Here is a 23,452-nt window from a genome sequence, read left to right on the forward strand (position 1 = left end):
AAATTCAAAGATAAATATTTATTTATTTAATTTTGAATTAATTTAACTTTTCAATATTCTAATCTATTTAACAAAAATATATATTTATTTATTTAATTGTTCTTACACTGAAAACTAATGATGCTAATGCATCAAAACGATTATTTTCTAATTAAAAAAGCTCCTTAATGTAATTAAATTAATAACAAAATGTAACAATTTGAAGAGAAACACACATCACTTTACGATCAATGGGAAACGCCATATTAAGGATTCAGTTCAAGACAATCTTTTGAACGCTTAGAGAGAGGAGATGATGGTCGACGTCATCACTAAAGCTGTCTATTTAAGCTTCTATACTTCCTTTAACCACCCTTATCATGCTTGCCCATGCCACTACAATTCTGATTTTGAATCAATTGGGAAATCCCCTCTCATAGACAAAAAGATAGAATAGAAGGAATGTCAGAAAAGTTGCAAACAGCTAATGAACATATTCGTTTAGAAAAAAAAAGGAAGAAGAAAATTCAGAAAAAAGTTTGCGTGAGCTTTTTAGAGAAAAAATCATTTTTATCTGTTATATATATATTGTATATATATATATGTATATATATATATACACACACACGCATTTTAACTAAGCATATGACTCATCGATGATACTATGCATTTATATGTTCAGAAATAATTTAGGTATCAAAAGAAATACAAGTATCAGAGTTTATATAAAATATTTATTTTAGCACAAATCAAATTTTTTTCAACATTTTAAAACTCTACAGAAAAATTCGAAACATTTCATCGTCATAACTCAACTAATAAAAATAACTACATGGAATGTTAAAATCTAATATTTAGGACTTTTCAACATAGTACAAGTACAATGTGCGACTTCTTTATCAACAACTTAACATCTCAATATGTAGCATTTTCAATAGTCTCATTTCATTTAAATATAGAAATTTTTTATTCACAAACATTCAATGAATAGAGTATTAATACAAAAATATCGCAAACAATGTTAGTTATTAAAAACATTTATGTCCGAACTTTTTCAAAAAGTATACTTTGAATTGGCAGTAGGACTAGAACAGTTCGTTTGACTACAACGTAGTATTAGTAACACAGATATATACTTTAATCAATTGTAAAAAAAGACTATAAAATAACATTTTTCTAAAATAAATATTTTTGTTTCTGATTAAATATTTTTAAAACAATCAATTTTAAAACATTTTAATGTAACTTTCAATCATGCTTTTTAAGGATGAAAGGAAGCACAATTATTTATTTTAATCAAAAGCTCGCAGGATCTCACATTAGCAAAGGTGAGCATTTAGTTTGATAGTCTGACTTGTAAGACAGGATTTGATGACGGAACACATATGAGCTTGACACAATTTGACTCTAATCCAATTGCCAAGAAATTCAATGAGTTGCATGAGTTACAGTTCATCCCTACTCCTTTTATTTTTATGTCCACATGTCTGAAGTAATGGCAGAATCAGGAGTGGAACCAACTGAAAATCGTGAACTTCGACAATGGCAAGGAGATTTTAGACAATTGCAGGAATTCAAGTTTAGGTGCCTTTCAAAGTCTTTCAGCTGTCCTAGAAAGTTTAAATTCGGAGATATATTCGCTTTTCTACGTTGAACAAAGTCATAAGCTTCATTCAGAGGAATGTTCAATTCATGCATCAAGTAAGCTAAAGTTATTGTGACAGATCTGCTTATACCAGCTAAGCAGTGAACTAAAACTCCCAACTTCCTTTTCCTAGCTTCATCTAAAAACAGAAACAAATACAAAATTATTTATCTTGAAATACATAAATGCAAGAGAAATTTATAGAGATAAGTAAAATGAAATGAATTTAAAAATTAGCTTCACCAAGTTTATAAACGTTTCAATACTGCCAATAAGAATGTATAAAAGTTTTCTTTGCACATCATTACAAATTTACTAGCTTCAACGTGAAATGCAATAAATACACTATAGTTGAAGCACAATAAAGTACTACAAATACTTCTATGATAATTTCACCTTATATCGCTTTCGGAATGTTAAGACTAAAATAATTCTTTTATTCAGACAAAAACATACAATTTTTTTTTTTTTTTTGTAATTATGACAACTACTTAAAAATTGGGAAGAAAAAAAAATTTCCTCCACAACATGGAATTATAAAAATAAATAAAATAAAAGCTAAAGGAAGGAGTACAATATTCTGAAGCCCAAAGCGTTTTAAAAACTACTATGAATCCATTTTTTCTTAAACATCATCTTAAAACTTTGACGAAGAATTTTTATTAAACATATTTTGATACTTTTTTCCTGATTTTGCATTCATTTAGGTCAAAATAAGTGAAAAATATTATAACTAGCATTTTAATAGTTTACGCATAGAAATACAGCATGAAACCAGCAAAAAGGCACTATGTCTGGGTTAAAGGTAAAATCTTTCAAATAGTTCACTCCCAAACAATAATTTTTCAAATTTGCACTCATTTACAGTTATTTAGATCTAAGAGAAACAGTTATTCATCATTGAAATTTCTTTAATTTACAAAATCAATTATTGATGCATTTTTGAAAATGAATGACAAATCAAGAAAAAAAAATCAAACTTCTCTTCTTGGATTTTATGTTTACAAATATAATTCTAATAATCAAACAGATTTTTTTAGTAACTTTTAGACTGTTTACTATAATTAAAAAATACCAAAATATATTTTTTCTTGTTATTAGAGCGCCAGAAAAAAAAATATAAAGGGACACTGGTGTCCCATCTGCGTCAAAGGGTTAAATTTAATCGGTAATGACCATGTGGACACCCATGAGTTGATAATTTCGCATTTTTACATTGCAAATTCGAGTGCTTCAGTGGTTGAATCTTCACGAGAACTTTTTTTCCAAACATGCTGTTTTTAATTTGAGTCACTCTTCAAGAGAATCACTCATTTGTCATTGCAGGTTTGCGGATCAAGCGTATCATTTAGTTTCCGGAACACTACAACTAAAAATCTTCACTTCCTTTTTTACGTTCTAGCAACGTTTCTCATGAACCTATAATTTTCCTTACGTTTCCTTAATCATCTGAGTTTCAACTTTATTAATCTTATTTATATATAACTTTTAAGGCATATAATGTAACCTTTTCAAGAGATAATCAAATTAGCAGTTTAAAATAAATATTGAAAAGTGATTGGGGGTTAGGTAGTTAGGGCCCTCTGGGCGGAATTTTATTCATAACAAATAGGTTCAATTGAGAAAAGTTCCTGGGGACAAATAGAGAAATAAATCGAATTTATTAAAATTTTAACATAACACGTTAGAGATGAACCGAAGTTAAATTTGAGATTTAAGTTTAATATTTATTCTCAATTTTGGTAAAACGCTTATAAAAAAAATAATAATGCAGCAATTGATCTTATTATACAGATGAATTAAAAAAATAAATGAATGAATAAATCCTTAATTCGTAAAACTTATTAGCTTTTTTTTGAAAAAGTAAACTTTAAAGCAATAAAAAAAAGACGGTTTTCGCAAACGAATGCTATGTAGCAGATAATATTTTTTAAAAGAATTTTATAAATTTAGCATCCGGGTATTTTTAAATAAATAAAAAAATGAATAAAAAAAATCCATGATTGAAATCTAATCTTTTAACTTTTTTGAGGTATTGTCTTTTCCCAGAATCAGTCTATTTGATAACTAATGGAAAGGTTAAAAAAAAAACAAATTATCGCATTTCATTTATCATCGAATTCCAGAATGGTATGCAATAGCAATGTTTTATCAATCAAACTATAACAAGAAATAACCTTTGTGAGTGAAAACCATTGCAGTTGTTAAGAAAATGTCACGCCTTTTATCGTAGTAGAGTTTGTTATTTATTTACAAAACGCGCTAATGATGATTACGTTTTTAAATGTCAATCAGTCATCTATGACGTCACATTGCTTGCTATCTATCGACTCTGAAAAGAAAGTACTAGTAAAATTGGTCGAGTTTTAAAATTATATTTAAGAAGTAACTTTATAGAATTGTAAAGGTTGGTTAACAAATTAGAAAAGTTACAAAAAGAGGGAGAAAGAAAGAAAAAGAATATCTTTGAATAAATTTTTATCTTTTTTCTTCGTTAATAACAAAAAGAAAAATATTTTCCTCTACAGAACTAAACAGAATAATTTTTTTTCTTTAAAATTTACAGAATTTCAAGCTTTAAAAATAAAGGAATAAATAATGGCATGTCGAAAATTACCTACTAAAACTGTTTCGGAAAAATCAAATACTTTTTGATAGCTAAGACGTATTTTTCTTGAAAATAAAAGAAGTAAAACCTGAATATTGTTCCAAACGATTTCCAGAATCATTGTTTTTAAAATAAAGAATCAAAAAAGACGTCCATTTTGAGAATATCACTGCTGACATCAACAAAATTGAAACTGAAACAATTGCAATTTGGCACATATGGTATAAAAATTACATTAAATTAAAATCTAGAGCATAATATTTTAATGCATAAATGATATTTTTAAAACATTTTAATTTTTTAAATAAGAATTTTTGGGAGCTAAACTAATTTTCGAAACACTGTATTATTTGAGTTTACACTATTATATTGTATTTTCATTTATTTTGTTTTTGTAGAATATCAACAATGGTTTTAAGTCTTTCTTCACCCCTAAAGACCGCTATTTAAAGTACTACTTATTTAGCTGCTCCAGCGCTAAAGCTGATTAAGTTCAAAAGCAATATATATATATATATAGTTATTTTAGCTTTTGATCACATTCCACGTTAAGCATGGAACGTACTGAAAACGCCTACTCGTGTAGTAATTGATAATGTGCTGATAAACGTGTTTATTATTTTTTGTTATTATTATTATCCTACTCTAACTTTTCTTTTCTTTCTAGTTGTTTTTACTTGTACCACTGATGTTGGATTTTTCAGAAATACTACTGATATAAGGATTACAAAACAAGAGTAAACACAAGGAGTTTTAAATATTCGTTAAGTCAGTGGAAAATTCACCACAAATCTAGGCTAAAAAGCCCACAAATGATCTTATTTACAAGAACTATCTCATATTTTAGGCATGTTGCAAACGAGTTGTGGGTTCATGTTAAGAATTTTAAAAGCTTGCCACCCACTCTTTTCCTTTGAATGTTGACGATTCCCATTCATAGCTGAGAAGGTCCGCTTGCTTAGAGATGAGACCAGCAGAACAACCGGAAGCCCTTTTTCTTTCACCTGGAAATCCGCCAACACCTATCAAGAGCTTCCCACAGACTTTTTTCTTTTTTTTTACTACTCTTCCTCTTTAATAAACAACCTTTTCCTTTTAACATCCCTTTTCCCGCGTAATCAAGGGTATAAGACACGTACTAAGAATGAAGACACAGACAGCTGACTGCGTGTAATTTAATTGTCATTAATGTAGGAAAATAATTTAGGCAATAAGAGAGAAGATGGTAACTACTATTTGGAACACGCTAAAAAAAAAATGCACAACAGAAACTAATTGATTCTGCTAATTTAAAGGAATTTTGAAAAACATTTTGCTAATAAAAATCCGTAAATGAAATTTTAACCGTAATTTTATTGACTGTAAATATAGATATAAATTAAATCAACAGGGCTAAAAATGAGTCTTTCCTTGTATAATATACGTTTAATGTTAAGAATTCTTACAGGATTGAAATGTATTGATTTTTTTTTAAAAGTAAATAAAATTTAAAAGAAATCTTATGTTTTTCAAAATATCTTACCCTGTGAAAACATATAATAACGTATATATTATATGTACTTTTGATTAAAATTTTCCTCGATTTACGATACGATTTTTTTCCCCCTAATGTCGTAAAATTATGAAAGAGACACCTGCTAACCTAAGCGATATTCTGTGAACTATTAAAATTTTAACAATATTTACGATCATATAATATTATTTATCTGATTCTTTTTATTTTTACTTTTGGTGTTAAACCACGGCACTTCTGAAAAGAAAATATTTTGCCGCTTTTTTTATGTTGTTTCACCGCCCTGCTGGGTTTTTTAAATTTTTTTTTAACAATATTTGAAGTTTCGAGATTCAAAAAAATTATTATTTTTTTTCAAGAATTTCTTATAATTTAGTCAGTATAATATAACTAGAATTAAAACGAAAATGTAATTAAGGGGAAAAAAACTTAACGTAAGAAAAAATTGTTTGTAGAAAAAAAAAATTTAAAACTCAAGCTATAAACAATAAACCGAGATTTAGGAAAACTTCTACTTTTTAAATACTTTATAGTTCACATTCGATATCTTTTTAGCACATTTTATTGAGTTCAGTTTTTTGAAATTTTACTGAACACTGCCTTTAAAATAAAACTTTAAAAAATATATCTAAACTGAATGGAATGAATCTCAAACTTAATTCAGGAGAGCTTCAACTTTATTGTATAAAATTCAATTTGTGAAAGACGAATAATTTATTTTTCATGCCTTTTTATCAGTGCGTAAATAGCAGAAAATTCACACTTTAGACAAACGAAACAACATTTTTATATTAAAAGATGCTCACATATGAAGAATTTTCAGTAGTTGCAATATCAATTGGGTAGTAGTATCAATTGGAAACAAGGTTGGGAAGTTTGACTTTTGATATTAATGTGTCAGTCTAAATAATGTTTGCAAATACACAATGTATTAATTCTTAGGGAATTATAAAATACTTGAATTTGTGTAAAGTTTAATGAAACAAGGACCAAAAGCGACTATTCCACGTCAAACTAAATGAAAATGAATAAGATAACCCGTTTTTACCGTAAAATATTGCAATTTAAATTATTATTATTAAAAAAAAATCAAACTCAGAAAATATAAATAAATTAAATATAAATTCTAATTCTCCTTAACATATTGTACATGCAAGCATTTCCAATTAAATATATATAAAATCAAGGAGACATAGTTGGATAAAAAAAAAAAAAAAAAAAATGGAGAAAAAATATTAAATTCTGTTTATTGATCATTGGTCGCTATAGCACATTCAAGGAAAGGATGATCACGTTTCGTGGATAATTCAAAAATGCCATAAGTGATAACAAGGTGTTTGGAGAGCTTGTAAGAAAGAAATTCAATTTTTGTTACTTTCATCTTTTGTGAGTCAGAAAATTTTAATCAAAAAATTTCTTAAGAAAAGTCACAAGCAATGTGATCATCGTTCACTCGTTTAAGGAGAGTTTATTCACTTTATCTTTCCAATTTTCAAAATTTAAAATGGTTATTAAAAAACGTGCAGTTTACGAGGTAAAAACTTTTACCGTTTTAGTAGTTTATGCTATTTAAAAAAATATGTGGGACATATTTTATCCCATCGCCCCTTAAAGGGTTAAAATATGCACCCAATATTATTTTTTAAGTTACATTTTCCAATAACTTAATCTAAGTCACTAAGAATTAATACTGTGTATTCAGGTGTTGCAATACGAGGAATAAACTTTATCATGTAACAAATGCTTTTTAAAATAAATAAATAATAATAATTCGATTTATGAAGTTGTTTAATGACATAATTTCGAAATATATTGAGGATTATTCATTAAAAAAGAAAAGATATTAAAATTTTAACGTAACTACCAAAGAAAATGATTAAAAAAACTTCAGATAATCGAAGCTCACAATTAAACGAAGATGCTGAATAATTAGCAAGGCAACCTCTCAATTTTAGAAGACGATCTGACTACAATGAGGCGAATCAGAAGACAACTTAATTATGTAGCAAACATCTTGGTGATTTTTTTAAAAAATATGTATTACAATGCATTGAACAAAATTTCCCCCCTCGAATTAGTGGATCAATTTATGCAGTTGCTCAACGATATAATTTCGAAGCACGTTGAGTATCAATTACTTATTATAAATAAAAAAAAGAAAAAAAAGAATAGAAGAAAAGCAAGAAAGAGAAAAAAATAAAGAGAGACATTACAACGCGACTACCAAAGAAAGTGACTATAAAACTGCAAATAATCGAAGCTCACAATTAAATGAAGATGCTCAAGACAACTTCTCAATTTTAGAAGATTCATTGAGTGGTTTATAAGTGCAATAAGGTGAATGAGAAGGAAAACGTAATTAGGTAGCAAACAACTTGTTTTTTTTAAAAAAAAAAAAAAAATTTACAATGCATTGAACAATACTGTTTCCTTTGAATTAGAAGATCAATTTATGCCGTTGCTCAAAGATATAATTTCGAAATATGTTAAGGTAAATATTGATTATTTATTAAAACCCCCAGAGATATTGCAACGTGACTACCAAAGAAAGTGACTCAAATAATTGAAGCTCACAATTAAACGGAGATGCTGAGTAATTAGCAAGACAACTTCTCAATTTAAGAAGATTCATTGAGTGGTTAATAAGATAACAATCCGGCTGCAATGAGGCGAAACCCAACCTTGGCAGTCAAACCGGATACGCCTCGTCTCCAAAGGATTTCCTCCTTTTGAGGGGATGCAACATCAGAACCGGATGCTGTACGCCCTTCCTTTTCCACAGTGTGTATTCATTAGTTATGTGGTAAAGCCGTAAGCATCTTTCACTAGATGCCATTCAGATTTTTCTGGCCAGAGATTCTTTGAATTGTGAGGGAGTGGTCAGGGTAAAAGGGTCTTGTCAAACTGACCATAGAGTTCTATTCACAATGGGTGCGTCCTCACTGTAAAAATCTTCCAAAGGTTCCCTATGAAGCCACCTCACCTTTGATCTCTGAACTGTGTGTTCAGTACAGCATTTATTTAAGATTTAGGGTCCTCTGTAACAAACAATGATTTTCCTTTACCCATCGATTTCATGGATAATTTTAGTCAGTTCCTCACAAAAGGTGTTGCAGTGAAAAGAAATAAATTTCAGAATAAAATGCGTTTACTTTCACTCACTTTTTAACCTCTACAGATTCATTCGCCCATTTAAATAGATATTTATCTATTGAATATAAAACCAAAATAAATAAAATAAAAAATAAATAAATGCTATTATTTTATTATTTATTACTGGCATAAGTGAATTCCACACCGTAGTTCATTATGTTAAACAGTAGGTTGTCTCACTTATTGCTTATAAAATTCGATGCAGAGAGTATTTTTCGTTTAAAGCTAGAAGCTAAATCAAAATAGAATTTTTATGTAACCTCTCTCTTCACAATGATATGGCATATGTGAACAGTGAACAAACTCGGTAATTTTTATCGCCTGGGTTTTGGTTTATTTATATTTATAAACTAATTATTTATGTAAAGCTGCAATAGAAATTGTTGACGATAAATCACATTTTCAAATTTAGAAAATAATCACAAATAAAGCGGAGAGATGTCACTAAGCCTAGGATTATTTTATAACGTGTAAATAGTACACATAACATGTAATTAGAGACCTCAGCCTATTTTATGGATAATTATTTTATAAACTTTTCGGGGAAATAATTTTTTGCAGTGCTCAAATAAGTACATTTTAAAGTAAACAAAGCATTTTCAGTCGTAGGTCTCCGGAGAGATTAAAAATATATTTCTCGCTATTTTTAAATTATAGTTTTAAAAAGGTAATTTCAAAGCATTGAAAGGGAACACTACTATGAAGTAATAACTTGCTTACGTTTTTCTTTTAAATAAACTCATAATTTTTAAATAATAATAGAATTGAACTTGTGAGGAAATTACATAAAATCGGTATTTATTATTTAATCATCAGAAATTATAAAAGAATAAAAAAAATACAGCATCTTAATCGCAAAGGCAACTTCAATGGTAATATGTAATATGCAGGCTGTTAAATTTTTTGTCAAATTTGGTGAAAACAAAATTATTTAGCCTTATAAATGGAGAAAACGGTAATAGAAAAAAGAAGAATACGATAGGGAATTTCTGAAAAGGGAATAAGTCAAACAAAAATTAAATACTATTTTAAAAGTTTCGAAATATATAATCCACCCTTAAGCATTTAACATTTCTTCACAATAGACTAAAAAAACAAACTATAAGCAGATAATGTTTTAAGACTTTAAGGCTAGTATTTTGGCTGTCTACACATCTTTTTTTAAGCTTCAAAACAACTTGTCGCAAGATAAAATTTGCGACGAATGCTCGATTACATATCAACAGATGGTCAAACTTAAGACTATATTAAAGAATAAATCAGCCTACTTAGTTAGAGTCATCGACTGGTTATAAGCGGAGTAAAAAATATTAGGGAGACTGGAAAGTAATGTTGTTTCGGCTCATTAATATGCGTTTGCCTTAAAAACCAATTCATTTTTCTCGATCCATTTCGATTCATTTTCGATCCGGCATTAAAAGGTTGTTGCTAACGAGAGTGAAAGCATTATTGATTAAAAATAAAATCTTGATAACAAATATCAAATGCACCAAAACGAGATTACTTTCCCTAATACACCAGTAACCTTAGGATTTAAAAACTATTTATACTTAAAATAAGGGAGATTTAAAAGCTGGTGTTTGACTTAAGTAGAAGCAGATGGAATTTATGCTTTTACAAACGCATTAAATATTGTTTTCTCACTTCTTCACATTTTTTTCTGGTGTTTGTGTGTGTTCGACGTACAAAGAAGCTGCCAGTGATTAAGTGAAATAGCAGCAGCATAAGTGAAACAGCTGTTAGTGAACTGTATTAAAAATATCTGACTATATTAGCACCGCCAGTCATTATTGGTTCGATTCCTTCTTTGAATTGACCGACAACCGTGTAATGATTCCACAATTCTGATATTCAAATCAATGAACGTGAAGCCCCCCTACAGGTAAATAATTAAATACAAATTAAAATACCATTTTAAAGATGATAATGATAAAAAATATGCACGCTTGCGAAATAAAAAGCTGAATTTCAATCTGTTTAAATGAAATTGGAAAATTATAAAAAGATTGCTAAAGTTGATCTAAGTATATTTCAAAAATATTTTATAAAATGTTTATCAACTAGAAAGCACTAACAATGAATATCAATTAGACACAAATTACATAAATTGATGAAATGCGTCATAAAAACTTTGATCTCCAAATTCATCTAGCACCAATTTTTCTAACAACCCCAGAAAACAGTTGACCTCATTAAGGACTGTCAGGAAGAGTGTTCTATTATAAAGGGAAAAAATGATATTTTCCCTGTAATTATCAAGAATGGTGGCCGTGAGGGGAAGACTGGTATGAAGACCCAATCAAAACTATTAAACTGGTATGTAGCTTAATCTCAGGAGGAGAGGTACCATAAAATCACCCCCCCCCCAAAAAAAAAATAATTAATACTAAGTGGTTGACTCTCAGGAAAGAACTTAAAAATTACGACAATTCCCTTTAACTATCGACTAATACTCAATGATAAAAGGTTTCCTAATGGCTAAGATTCAAAGTCTCTAGATGTCAAGATGTCTGCTCAATATCTTACTGATAGTTTAAACAAAGAGGGGTTGAATGAGTGTTTTTCACTGTTATCTTTTAGAGTGATAAGAATTACAGCTTGTACACCAAACCATACCTGAGATAGAGTAGTCTGAAAGATAGCATAAAATGCTCGTGTCAAAAGTAACGTACTAACGATAAATACTATTTAGCTTTCTTACGAGTTCAGTCTTTATTGATAGAGGGAAAGAAAAAAAAACGACGCCAGTGAAGAGCCTTCCATTAAGATACTAAACTAATTAGCCAAAGAACAATTTCCCTTTAAAATAGGAACCTATCCAAAACTTTTTCACGAAGTAAATAAGTTATTTTTGAACACCGAAAACGGTAAACTTGAACGTTAAGTTATTGGGAAGTACTTAGTAAAGCAGTGGAATAGAACAAAAAGAAACGCACTACGCAACTCCACACACAATCTTTGAAACACCTTTAAAAATTTGAAAATAAATATATAAACTTTAAATGGAGTTTTAACTTACAACATTTTAATATTACACATAGGTTACTTAATTAGATAAATGAAAAAGACATTTTAGAATTCTGCTGTATGATATTTTATCCCTCAGACAGAGTGCTTTTTCACATTTAAGTTTTTAGATCTGGTATATCAGACTAGATTCCTTACGAATGCCAAATTAAGCACTATTGAACAAATTACATAAATAAGACGCTTGTGGGGGCTTGGATGCCGACGATGTCAACCTTCAATTGAACAATTCAAGTATTTTCATCAAACTGATACTAGAAGAAAGTTGATTCATTTTTGTGTAATCAAATTTTAGTAATAGTAAAATTTTACTATTACAATCTATACGCATTTGTTTTCTTTACAATTACATCCCACATATTTTATTGAACTTGAAATAATTCAACGGGTAACTGTGTATCTTTTTAACGTTAATTTGAAATGTATATTTTGAATTTACGTAATATTTTATTATTTCGTTTGAAATAAATTAAAGCGAAAGAAGCCTAATTAAATCAATTATTTTAACTCTTTGAAAAATTCAATTCAATTTAAGAACACACATTTACGCTTTACATAAAATAAGTCTTACTTGCTGTAAAGCAAACAATTAGGGATTTAATTTTCTCTGATTTCTAATTAGCGAATATAGAGTACTTTCTCTTAGAATAAATAAGAACATAACAATCAATTCCTATTTTTTTTAAATGTAGAAGATTTACAACAAAATTGCAGAAGGGAAGACTTTAAACGCAGAAGATTGTACGTGTTTTCAAATTTAATTCCTTTTTTAAAGAATTAACTATGTAGTTATTGAAACAAACATTCTTTTACAAGTGGAATAGAGTGTTTTAACACACTAAGTTTAAATAAACCCGAAATAGGAGAAAAACGTGATCCCTTATTTAGTTTTATTTTGCATTAATTTATGACCAACAATATCGATTTGTCTGAGAAACAGTGCAAGATCAAGCTGTCATTGTGTGAGCAAGACGAGAACCTATCTTCTCATACGTATGAGTAAATATATAAGTAGTTCTAAGACGGTACAAAATATTAATGCATATTTTCAAAATGCCTGAGATTTGAGGCTCTGAGTAGAAAGGATGAAAATGGCACATAAATGCAGAAAGCTGCTGCAAAATGCAGAAGAGTTGACAGCTATGTAAGGATATTCAAATATTACATTTTATCACGAGAAAATAAGATGAAAATCATAATAATTCGAAACAAAAATGATCAACTTTACAAAAGTCTTTTAGGTTTCCTTTTTAAGACTTCTGAAAAACAAGTCGTAAATAATCAGTTTAAAAAGAGTACTCACCTATGAATTTTATAGCTTGAGGAAAAAACGTTGATAAGTTTTGCGACCAATGATCCTGGATTGGGATCTGCATGTATTTCATTCCGGACCCAGTTTTTTCAAATGTATTTGGCAAGTTAGGGGTCACATTCAATACATAATGGATGCCATACTTCTCAAGGGCTGACCAATCTGAGGAATCACTAGCGTTTCCTAAATATAGATTTGGCAAGATTTCTACAGGAAACGGCGGAGTTCCCACGGAACAGTCTCCTATTCCACTATCTGGATCTGAACGACGAGTGTCCATCACAGAACTTATTCTTAAAGCCATTAGTCCTAGTATAGATTCTTCAGATGATTCTGATTCACACCATTCTGGATACAGTGCTTTGAAGTTGTTGAAGCCTCCTGAAATCAAAATATGGGTGAATCTTAGAGATAAAGATACTAAATCGAAATACTTTTATGTATTATCTGATTGCAAAAATAATCTCAGGGATGGCTTAACATTAAATTATATCAAAAAATGGGGTTTAAAAAAAAGAAGAAGAAACAGTTTGGAAATTTACCCCTTTCAGAGTTAGGTACGACATTATTTGAGCCTTATAGAATACTTTGGGGGAGGGGGGCAAAATTCAATCCATAGATATTGTGAACAATTTTTTCATATAAATTTGGAACCATCAACTTACGTCCACATTTACATATGTCTTGGTTATTGGCAATTTACCTTTTTTATTAATGTTAATATTGCTTTTATAAGAAATTTTCATCACTATTTGTGGCAGCGTAGTGTACGTATTTATTAAGCAATTATTTATTTACTTTGTTCTTGCAATTATAAAACTTTATTTGTATTTATTCATTTAATTGCAAATTAAAAAAAATATTTTAAATGCAATTTGTAGTAATTAATCTTAAATTTATACTAAAGTTTGTCACAACATAATTCTAGTAATTTTCTCAATTTTTTTTTTCGGTCCCATATGTCTACGTTTAATTTATATGAGTGCTTTTTTTTCGTCGAATGTATTCCAGTCAAAAAAAGCACAATATAGGTAATATTTACTAAAATGTTACTGTGCTTTTCTTAAGGACAAGGTATTTCACTTGCGTTAATTTATATTTTGTTTGCGTTATTGTAAAACTATTAGCAGATTCTCGTACAAGGATGTATTTGAAGTATTATTACTGTCTCAAAAATCGTAAAAAATACTTACGGTAAGAATCTGTTTTAATACAAGTTATTCAAAATGACTTCATAAAAACGAAGAAAAAGAAATGGAAGATTTGAGAAGAAGAAAAAGTTTTTTTAGGTAATACGCATTCGTTTATAAATCTTTTTTTTTAGTTATTAATGAAAATAAAGAGATTTGTAAATAAATGCTAATTACCGAAGATCAACATTTCAACTCATTACGAATAGACTAAACAGCTTTCCAACTATTTATGATCATGAAAAAGCTAATGTAACCCAAACAAATAAAAATATTAAGCTTTTAATCGAGTCCCAAAATGCGTTACCAATAAAATAGAAAATAGCTCAACGAAATATATTTACAAGATTCCTAAATATTTAGTTATTAAACACCATAAAACAGATTACAAAGAAGCCATATACTTCACTTACGTTTGTGCTATAGCTTTACAGCAGGATAAGAAAATTAAATGTAACATTTTTTCTGATATTTTTTTTTAAAGGAAGAAAAAAAAAAGAAACAGGATCTAAATGTTCGCTAAACAGACGATAGTGGCGGATGTAAAAAGGTATGTGGGGAGAAAAATAAGGGATTGTTTAACAATAGGCCATGCTCCCCCATAACAGACAGTATGTTACGCGCAATCACCCCTCCCTCCACAGTGAGCATGTGATTCTACAATCAGTCAGAACTGTTGCTTTTGTATATATACACCTGTTTCCGTTTTGAACATATTTCCGATTGGACTGACATAGCATACCAACTGTTTCACTTTTACTTACAGTTTGTAAATCTAGTAGAAAGGAGACCGTCCTTTCTGCAATCATAAAACTTTACTAAACATTTGCTTTTTATGATGAGCTTTTAAGGACATTAAAAATGAGCAAAGGAACACAATAGTAAAAATCCCTCCGAAATCGTAATTTAAAATAAAGTTATCCTCCTTTTTATTGAATTTGAAGTGTAAATACTAAAGAAAAACGTAGTTGAAAGATTCAAATAATTAGAACCTATTGTTCATATCTTGCATATTGGCTGGTTTTAACTAAACACACAAGGTGCTTTGAATCAGTTGGACTGCCAGAATTTTCATTTTTACTAACTGATAATATTTCCCAAGTATAAGATCCTCCCCTAAAATAAAGTTATCCTCCTTTTTATTGAATTTGAAGTGTAAATACTAAAGAAAAACGTAGTTGAAAGATTCAAATAATTAGAACCTATTGTTCATATCTTGCATATTGGCTGGTTTTAACTAAACACACAAGGTGCTTTGAATCAGTTGGACTGCCAGAATTTTCATTTTTACTAACTGATAATATAGCAACACAACTTAGATAAATTCCTTTTTTAATTTTTTTTTAATTCGCAACTAGCACAGTAACGCTGCTTTTCTATTAAATACTATTTTAATTGTCGTTTTCACATCCATTTGTTGATAAGCGAACATTCTTCGAAAAATTGTCATTTAGGGGTTTGATTAGTAATTTTTTGTTTACCTTTTGTAAAATGAAATAGAAAATATTATTTTATCATCACCACATTTAATCTTTTCAAAAGTTAATATTCAATTATTTTGTTCCATAATTTGCAAACAAATAAATGCTGATGGATTTTAAAACGACATAGAAAAGTTTCATATGCATAAGAGATGCAAGATCTTCAAAACTAGAATTAGAATTAAATGTAATTCCAGAATAGCGAAAGGAAATAATACAAGTTAATGTTATCAAATATTCCATCTGTGTTTACTTAGCAGCCAGCGCGTCGCCTACCATTTCCCAAAGCGACTAGACTAATTTCCATTTCTGGAAACGCATGGCCAAAAACAAGAGAGTGATCATTTCTCAACTTTATGACCTTGGGGAAGAAAAGAAAAGGAAAAAAAAAAAGAAAGAAAGAAAACATCGCGCCACAGATAAGCAAAGGCAGGAAGTACCACTATATAGTTCGTAGATCTCAGTAGAAAAAAAAATCCTGACACTGTCTTGAATAGAAAATAGATAGTTTTTGCAAGCACCGGGGCGGTTTTTCTTTTTAGCAAGCATTTAAAAAGGGCTTTTTCCCCCCTCCCTTGCAGCTCAGATATCGGAATGAAAAATTTAATAAAAACAAACAATGTTTACCCAGTATAAACTCACGAAGTCTGATAAGAAACTACGTACTGAATAATAACGTTAATTAAATACGAAGCAAGCAGGAAATTACAAGTTAGAAAAGCTGCCTCGCCTTGATAAAAAAGATTCTTTAACCATAACTGCAAAGTGATAATAGAGATATTTAAGAATTTTATGTAAGAGTATCTTTATTTTATTCTGTCTTTATTTTTCTGAAATGAGATATGGAACTCATTTTAACGGTTTTTTAAAAGCTAATTTAAGGAAATCAAGATTAGTATCGATGAAAAAAATAATTTATTCGTAAGACTAATTTTCTTAGTTTAAGAGTTGTATGTCAAAAAATTCTTTCTTAATACATATGTATAGAGAAAGAGGTATTGCAAAGAGAGGATTTATTTCAATAACATAATTTCTAAATTTGTTTAAATCAGAAAAAATATAACTCCAAATTTAAACGAAATGTAACAGTATCCATTTACACGCAGTTATATCGAAGTCGATTAACTCGCGAAAGTAATATAAGAAATTTTATCTTGCTCTGATCTATAGCGCCCCTGAAAACTCCAATACTCCCACGCAACGCGGGGGCGGTATTTACGTCACAGAATAAACGGGTGGGTGAGGTCTTATATTATTCAGTTTATAATTCATCAAAGAAGTCAAAAATCAAAACCTTTTTAATCGATTAATTCCATAGCTATATTTTTGTAAGTCCTTTTTTTTACAATAATTACTGTCTGTTAAAAGAAACATACCACGTTTTCTAAACTTATAATGTTTCAAAACTAATGACTATTTCTTTTTAAACTTCAAATCCCTCGTCTTTGAAGCTGAAGGGCAAAAAATAGGTAGGGCTGGGTGGAAGTTAGACCCCACATCATTATAACTTTTTACATCCCCCGCTTCTTCCTCCAGGGCTTCACCAACTTCCTGCCTACTTCATTCTGACCCAAAGGGAATACCTGAAATACATCCTGTTATAATACAATTCTTAAAAAGGGAGGAAGGCAGGCAGGAAACACGTGCTTGTTGGGACAAGTAAGAGCAATATTGGGAAGAGGACGTTTTATTTTAATATTTTTTTTTTCAATAAGGCTATTGCTTAGATCATTTATTAAAATTGCGTACATAATGTATAACTTAACAATAAATTAAAGTTATATTTCCGAAAGAAATAAAATTTTTACACAACTCTTTTATTATAACTGTTTGATAGCCCGTAAATTTTTATCTTTTAATCTCTTCAATACTACATCACTTTTTTTTTTTTTTTTTAGAAAATTAAATAGAGGGGACAATAAATCCTGTAAGCTATGCGACAGAGTGAGATTTGTGGGAAAAGGGGTATCTATACCATAGAATAAGTAAATATTTAAAATATAGTTACGTTTATAGAACTCTTTCACATATTTAGAACGTTTTCATGACAAAAGCGAAATAAAATGATTATTAATTGACAAAAAATTATCATTAGATGCAATAAGTAAAAATTATGTTGGGAGGAGAAAGTTTAAAATTATGATTCTATAGTAGAGCATACTTGTATTGCTACAGTATAGATTTTAGAAGCAAAATTTTTCTTTGAATTTCTCTTAGGTAAAAATACTTCATTAAAACTGAAGTTTAATGCAAAAACAAAGTCAAACTTAATAAGAAAAAAAAATAGGATTTATCTATTTAATATCAAAAACTATTTACTGCAATATCATTCAAAAATTTTAAAAACTAAAGTCCCAACTTTCTGAAATTTTCTCATGTTCGTCATATTAATATCAGCATGCACACTGAGAAATAATGCATTGGGGTGAGCATTAAAATAAACCATATGGTTTAAGTTTAGGAATGTTAATCTTAAAGGAGATATATGTTTTGATTTTCATAAATTATCGATTGCGGCGATTTTTTTTATTCAAAATTTTTATCTAGGAAAAAATCTCTGTATTTAACATTAAAAACCAACCATATATTGATTAAACATAGCATTAGAAATTAATAATTTACAATACGCACGTATTAATGCGTGGGTAGTTAGTATGAAAAGATGACGCAGATTCTACCCACGGATGTTGACAATATATTTTACCATCAGTCATTTAAAACTATAAATCAAGCTATATTTATTAAAATTACATTAAAAAATATAGACATTTATGCAAATATCTACAAAAAAATTTGCATAGGATGTAAATAAACATGTGTTTCTTAGATTATCTTTATTAGGTATAGCAATAATTGAAAGGTATTTAAGGGGTAAATTATAAATTTAATCAAAATAAGAAGTTAAGATTAAGTACTATCAGTATCTGGGTTAAATACTATCAGTTTAATATTTAATTACAAATATTTTATATATACATAAAAAAATTTAATATTTCTATCTTTTTTCTTATCTTTCAGTACAATTGTATTTAAAAACATATGAATGAATCTAGCAGATTATATATAACACATTATGTATGTTTAGTGATTGATATAATAAACACTTAACTTTATATATATTCAATCACAATATAAAGCATAAAATGTTAATTTAAAATCAAATTATTATAAATATACTTACCTTGCAAGGATACAACTTTACATCCTTCGTTTTGCAATCGTAAAACAAGAGTTTCAAATACTCGCGATTTTGTGTCCGAATCAGATTCATATAGTACTAAAGTTGCTTCTTTCCAAACTTTCATAAATTGTTCTTTAGAATCATTATTAGCAATCAAACTGGACACTTTGACTTTACCATTAGCAAGTCTTCTTAACATGATTATAGAAGCTGGCAAAGTTAAATTAATCGCTCCTCTGATGTGAGATACGGCAAAATCTGTATGTGTACGGCAATCGACTAATAGAAGAGGAGCCGATGTTAAATTTTTCATGGAATCTGCAACATTTTCAGCAGAAATTGATTGAATCATTATTGTTTGATCCTCAACAAAGTCCCGGGACGGCATAATATCTTTCAGCTTAGGCCGAAAGGAAAGATGTTGAACTGAAAACAACAAAAAACGAAACCACTTACAGCATAACTTGAAACACGTCTTATCGTCAAAAACTTCACCGTTCGATACTGGATGTCAATAAGCGGGAATAAGCCTTGAATTTCCTCTACTACTATCCTTACGATGGCGCTTTCTCATGAATGTACGAGCACTCGTGACCTCTAACCAATCACAGAGCTTATCCGCCTTGTGATGTCATCAGAAAACTCCTGCGTGTGTGACGTCAATGACAAGGCTACTCTGCGACACTCAAGAGTGAAAATAAAATAGAATAAAAGTGTTTAGATTCTAAATAAAAGAAAAGTTTTCCACATCGTTTACGTTTTGCATCAACCGGAAAAACTCACTGAGGAATATTACAGGATGCGTTTAAAAATGGGAAGCTTGAGCTTTTAGAATGATATCAAAAACAGCCTCTGATTTCGCAAGCGACAGTAGAAAGACTTGATTCATAACTATTGGTTGAGAAGTAATCAATGAAACGGGAAAAGCTTTACGATAAAATGAAAGAATCTTGCTATGCAGTTTTTTCTGACGGAATTTTAGAAAAATATAAATATGAGTTTCAATGCAATTTCGTGTTTTTTATTGATAATTTTTATATTTTTTGCTTGTTTTTAAGGGAATTATTTACTTTTACTTCATTAGATTATGAAAAAAAAAATCTATATAATAAATAACAACGTTTATTATTCAAATTCATACGTTTATTATTTCATTCGAATAACGCTTAGAAAATGTTTTAAAAATTAATTAATTTGAAAGAAAAAAGTGGTAAGCTAATGTAGATAAAACATTTTGTTCTCTAAACGGGAGGCCTTTTTATTCACAGCAAGATTAATAAAAATTAAAAATAAAAATAGCAAATGTGTTTAATGGACGAAGAGTAAAAATAACATAATAATTTCATCTAAGTTCATGTTTTGAGCACGCTTGATCTTTCTTCCTCTAAGAACGCATTCTGCAGTATATTTGAATCTGTTGTTTGCGCGTATTATATAAATTGAACATCTCAAAATTTTCAATATTGCGTTTTTTCAGCTTCATTCCATATTTTTATAAATATATTTCGACTTGTACGTTCTACGTTTCTAGAAAAACAGCGCCAAAATGTATCAAATGTATTAAATGAATTCTAGCTTAAGGTCATTGATAACTAATGCCCAGATAGCAATATAAGGTTTTTTTCACCCAACAAAAACCTTTTCATGTAAACCTAAAAAGGGTTTTTACACGGTTTACATGTAAACCTTCTAACCTTAAAACGAGGTCTGCGACAATCTGCTCTATTCTACGCACATTACCCTAATCCAAAACCTTGGAAAACAACCTTCAACATAACAACCTTAAAACGAGGTTGTCTTAGGGTTTTCAAGTAAAAAAAAAAACCTTGAATAACGCTAGTTCTAAGATGAAAATCATCCTAAATCTACATAATTATAAGGTTTCCGTTTGCAGCGTTTCGTATGCTCAGCTAAAATCTACCCTGTCATGAGATTTTCATTGACAATGCAATTTAATACTATTGCTAGTGTACGTCAGCTAAAACGTCATTCAGAACGTGATGTCATCTCTCCCACGATTGTGTGACGGCGCGTTTCATTATTCGTTTTATATTTTACTTCTTATAGCTTCTCAATCCGAGAAAAATTCTCCTTTCCATCTATTTTGCTTGATTATTTTGGGGGAAACAGTCATTTTACAAGTTATAATATCGTTTAATGTGAAATTTTTTTTTATTTGACGATTTGATTAATGAAAACACAAAATAAATAGAACATATGTAATACTTAAAGAGGGTCTGTATATTTTCGTCTCTCTTATTCGGAAATTTATGCGGTGTGAGAAGTTTTGATGAGGGCAAAAATGTTCAGTTTTTTGTATATCAAAGAAAATTAACATGAAATATCTTCTTTTGTCAAAATAAATAAATGCAACTGATTATTTATCTCTTACTTAATATGTATGATATGATAAATGTAGGAAACTTAATGATAACAAAATATTTTTTTTAAAAGAAATCGTTTAATGAATGTAGAAGCTCCAAGCATATTTTTTTAACACACAACAACAAATAAATATTATGATTATCATAACAATTAGTATATGACAAGTGTATTAATATAAATCAGACATGCCATAATTATATTAGGTATTTTGTTATATAATAATTTTATCTGTATAATAACCATTGGTGAATAATACAAAACAGATACACCATAATTAAATCAACTATTTCGTCAATACATAAACAAATGATATTATAGGTATAATAACCACCAGTGAATATACAACATATTTAACATGAAGGAATTAGCGAAACAATCCTCATTAAAATAAATTACTTCCTCGTCAGATATTCTCCTTTCTCTGAAAAATAAGAGGAAATTTTTGTGAGCATACTTGCGTATATTGAATGAAATTTTATGCATATACACATGAATTGTATGTACGTACATAGACACAAACGTATATTGTACCTACAGGAATGCATGCATACATTATATGTATACAGGTGCATATACACGTATAAATAAAAATGCATGCATACACACGCAGTATATAATTATATTTATGTCGTCACTTTAAATATCGTTGCATGAATAACATTGTTATTAAATAGTACATGCATATAGTACATGCACACGTGAGTACATTGTATGTCATATGAACGTAGAATGAATAAATTATTTGTTGAAAACAAAAAGCAGACCACTCTGAAAATTTTTTGATCTAATGATCGGTTGTTTTTGTTGGTCTATGTCGCACTAACGATGAACAATTGGGTATACTATAGCCTACGTCACAGGCTGTGTTATTCCTACTAAATTTAACCCATGAACGGCATTTACTGCGAGCCTAGCTTCAAGCCACAAATAAACAAACGAAGTGTTTGATCGTTTAAATAGCTGCTCGCCAGATTTCATTGCATTATAAAGAAAAGTAATTGATATTCGATTTTTGATTAATAATTGATTTATGTGGATAGTGGCATAGAATTTTGCATTGCGTCATGGTAAATGTTATTCCTACTAAGTGGAAGTAGTTGTGTTTTTTTTATATTATACCCAATTGGCTATTGGTGTAGAGTTGGGAAACATTTTTGAGGATGATATGAAGACATGTCAACACAATTTTGATCCACTGCAGAGGGGATGGATCTCCTGCTTGACGACCTACGAGTGAAATCGAGATCCTAATGGTTGAAAAGTTTAATTAGGATACATACCGCACACCTTTGGTTCCTTTGTAGGTTGATCAAAGTGATCACCCATCCACACACTGACCGTAGCCAGTGATCCTTGACTTCGGTGTTCTACTGGGAACCGTGTCTTAAAGTTCACTCTACTGCGAGATGATCTAGTGATCGGATATTTACGTTCTTGAACTCAATCTTAAGGGTTAAAAGGATCTCAAATATGTTAATTAATTAATGCAAACCATATTTTAAGTTATTAAATTAGACAGAAATAAAACGTACTTTCTCTGAAAAACATACCTTTTCTCGACGGATGCACATTTCTGACCCACAAAATATAGGGTGTAGCCGCACTCTGGGAAATATGGCCCTAATAATAGGTTGTTCAAAAGAGCCGTCAAACGGGTATTCGCAATCCGAAATAAATCGTCCCAATAGTTAGGTCTGAGTCCAAAGCTTAGACTCCTTAATGCTAAGTTGACTTTTTGAGTATTTCACCATGTCTTGAGAACTTTTAAAACGAATTAAAATAATTTTGCATACAAACATAAATTTCGTTTATCCAAAGATAATTCTTTGCAAAATATAACTTTTAGTAAATATTTACTTTTTTTAAATTTTATTTTATAATAGCCAAAAAATTTTTGATTATTAAAGTATAGAATTTTTAATGACATTTTAAAGAAGGAAATTTTAAATGGCAAAATACAACATTTGAGTAGAATGGA

General features: G+C 29.3%; 1 protein-coding gene across 1 annotated transcript; it reads right to left on the reverse strand.

The window, feature by feature from the left end:
• Positions 1-693: 693 nt before the first annotated feature.
• Mkp3 (Mitogen-activated protein kinase phosphatase 3) lies at positions 694-19,995 on the reverse strand. The gene is made up of 3 exons (XM_016057727.5): positions 19,090-19,995; positions 13,229-13,618; positions 694-1,763 (listed from the first exon to the last, which is right to left on the reverse strand). Exons 1-3 carry the CDS (start codon positions 19,475-19,477, stop codon positions 1,453-1,455), a joined length of 1,089 nt encoding a protein of 362 aa, XP_015913213.1. The 5' UTR covers positions 19,478-19,995; the 3' UTR covers positions 694-1,452.
• Between the last annotated feature and the right edge of the window lie 3,457 nt (positions 19,996-23,452).

Source organism: Parasteatoda tepidariorum, chromosome 11, assembly GCF_982258835.1.
Source record: "Parasteatoda tepidariorum strain Cologne lab strain chromosome 11, Ptep-v5.0, whole genome shotgun sequence".
Classification (NCBI taxonomy): Eukaryota; Metazoa; Arthropoda; class Arachnida; order Araneae; family Theridiidae; genus Parasteatoda; species Parasteatoda tepidariorum.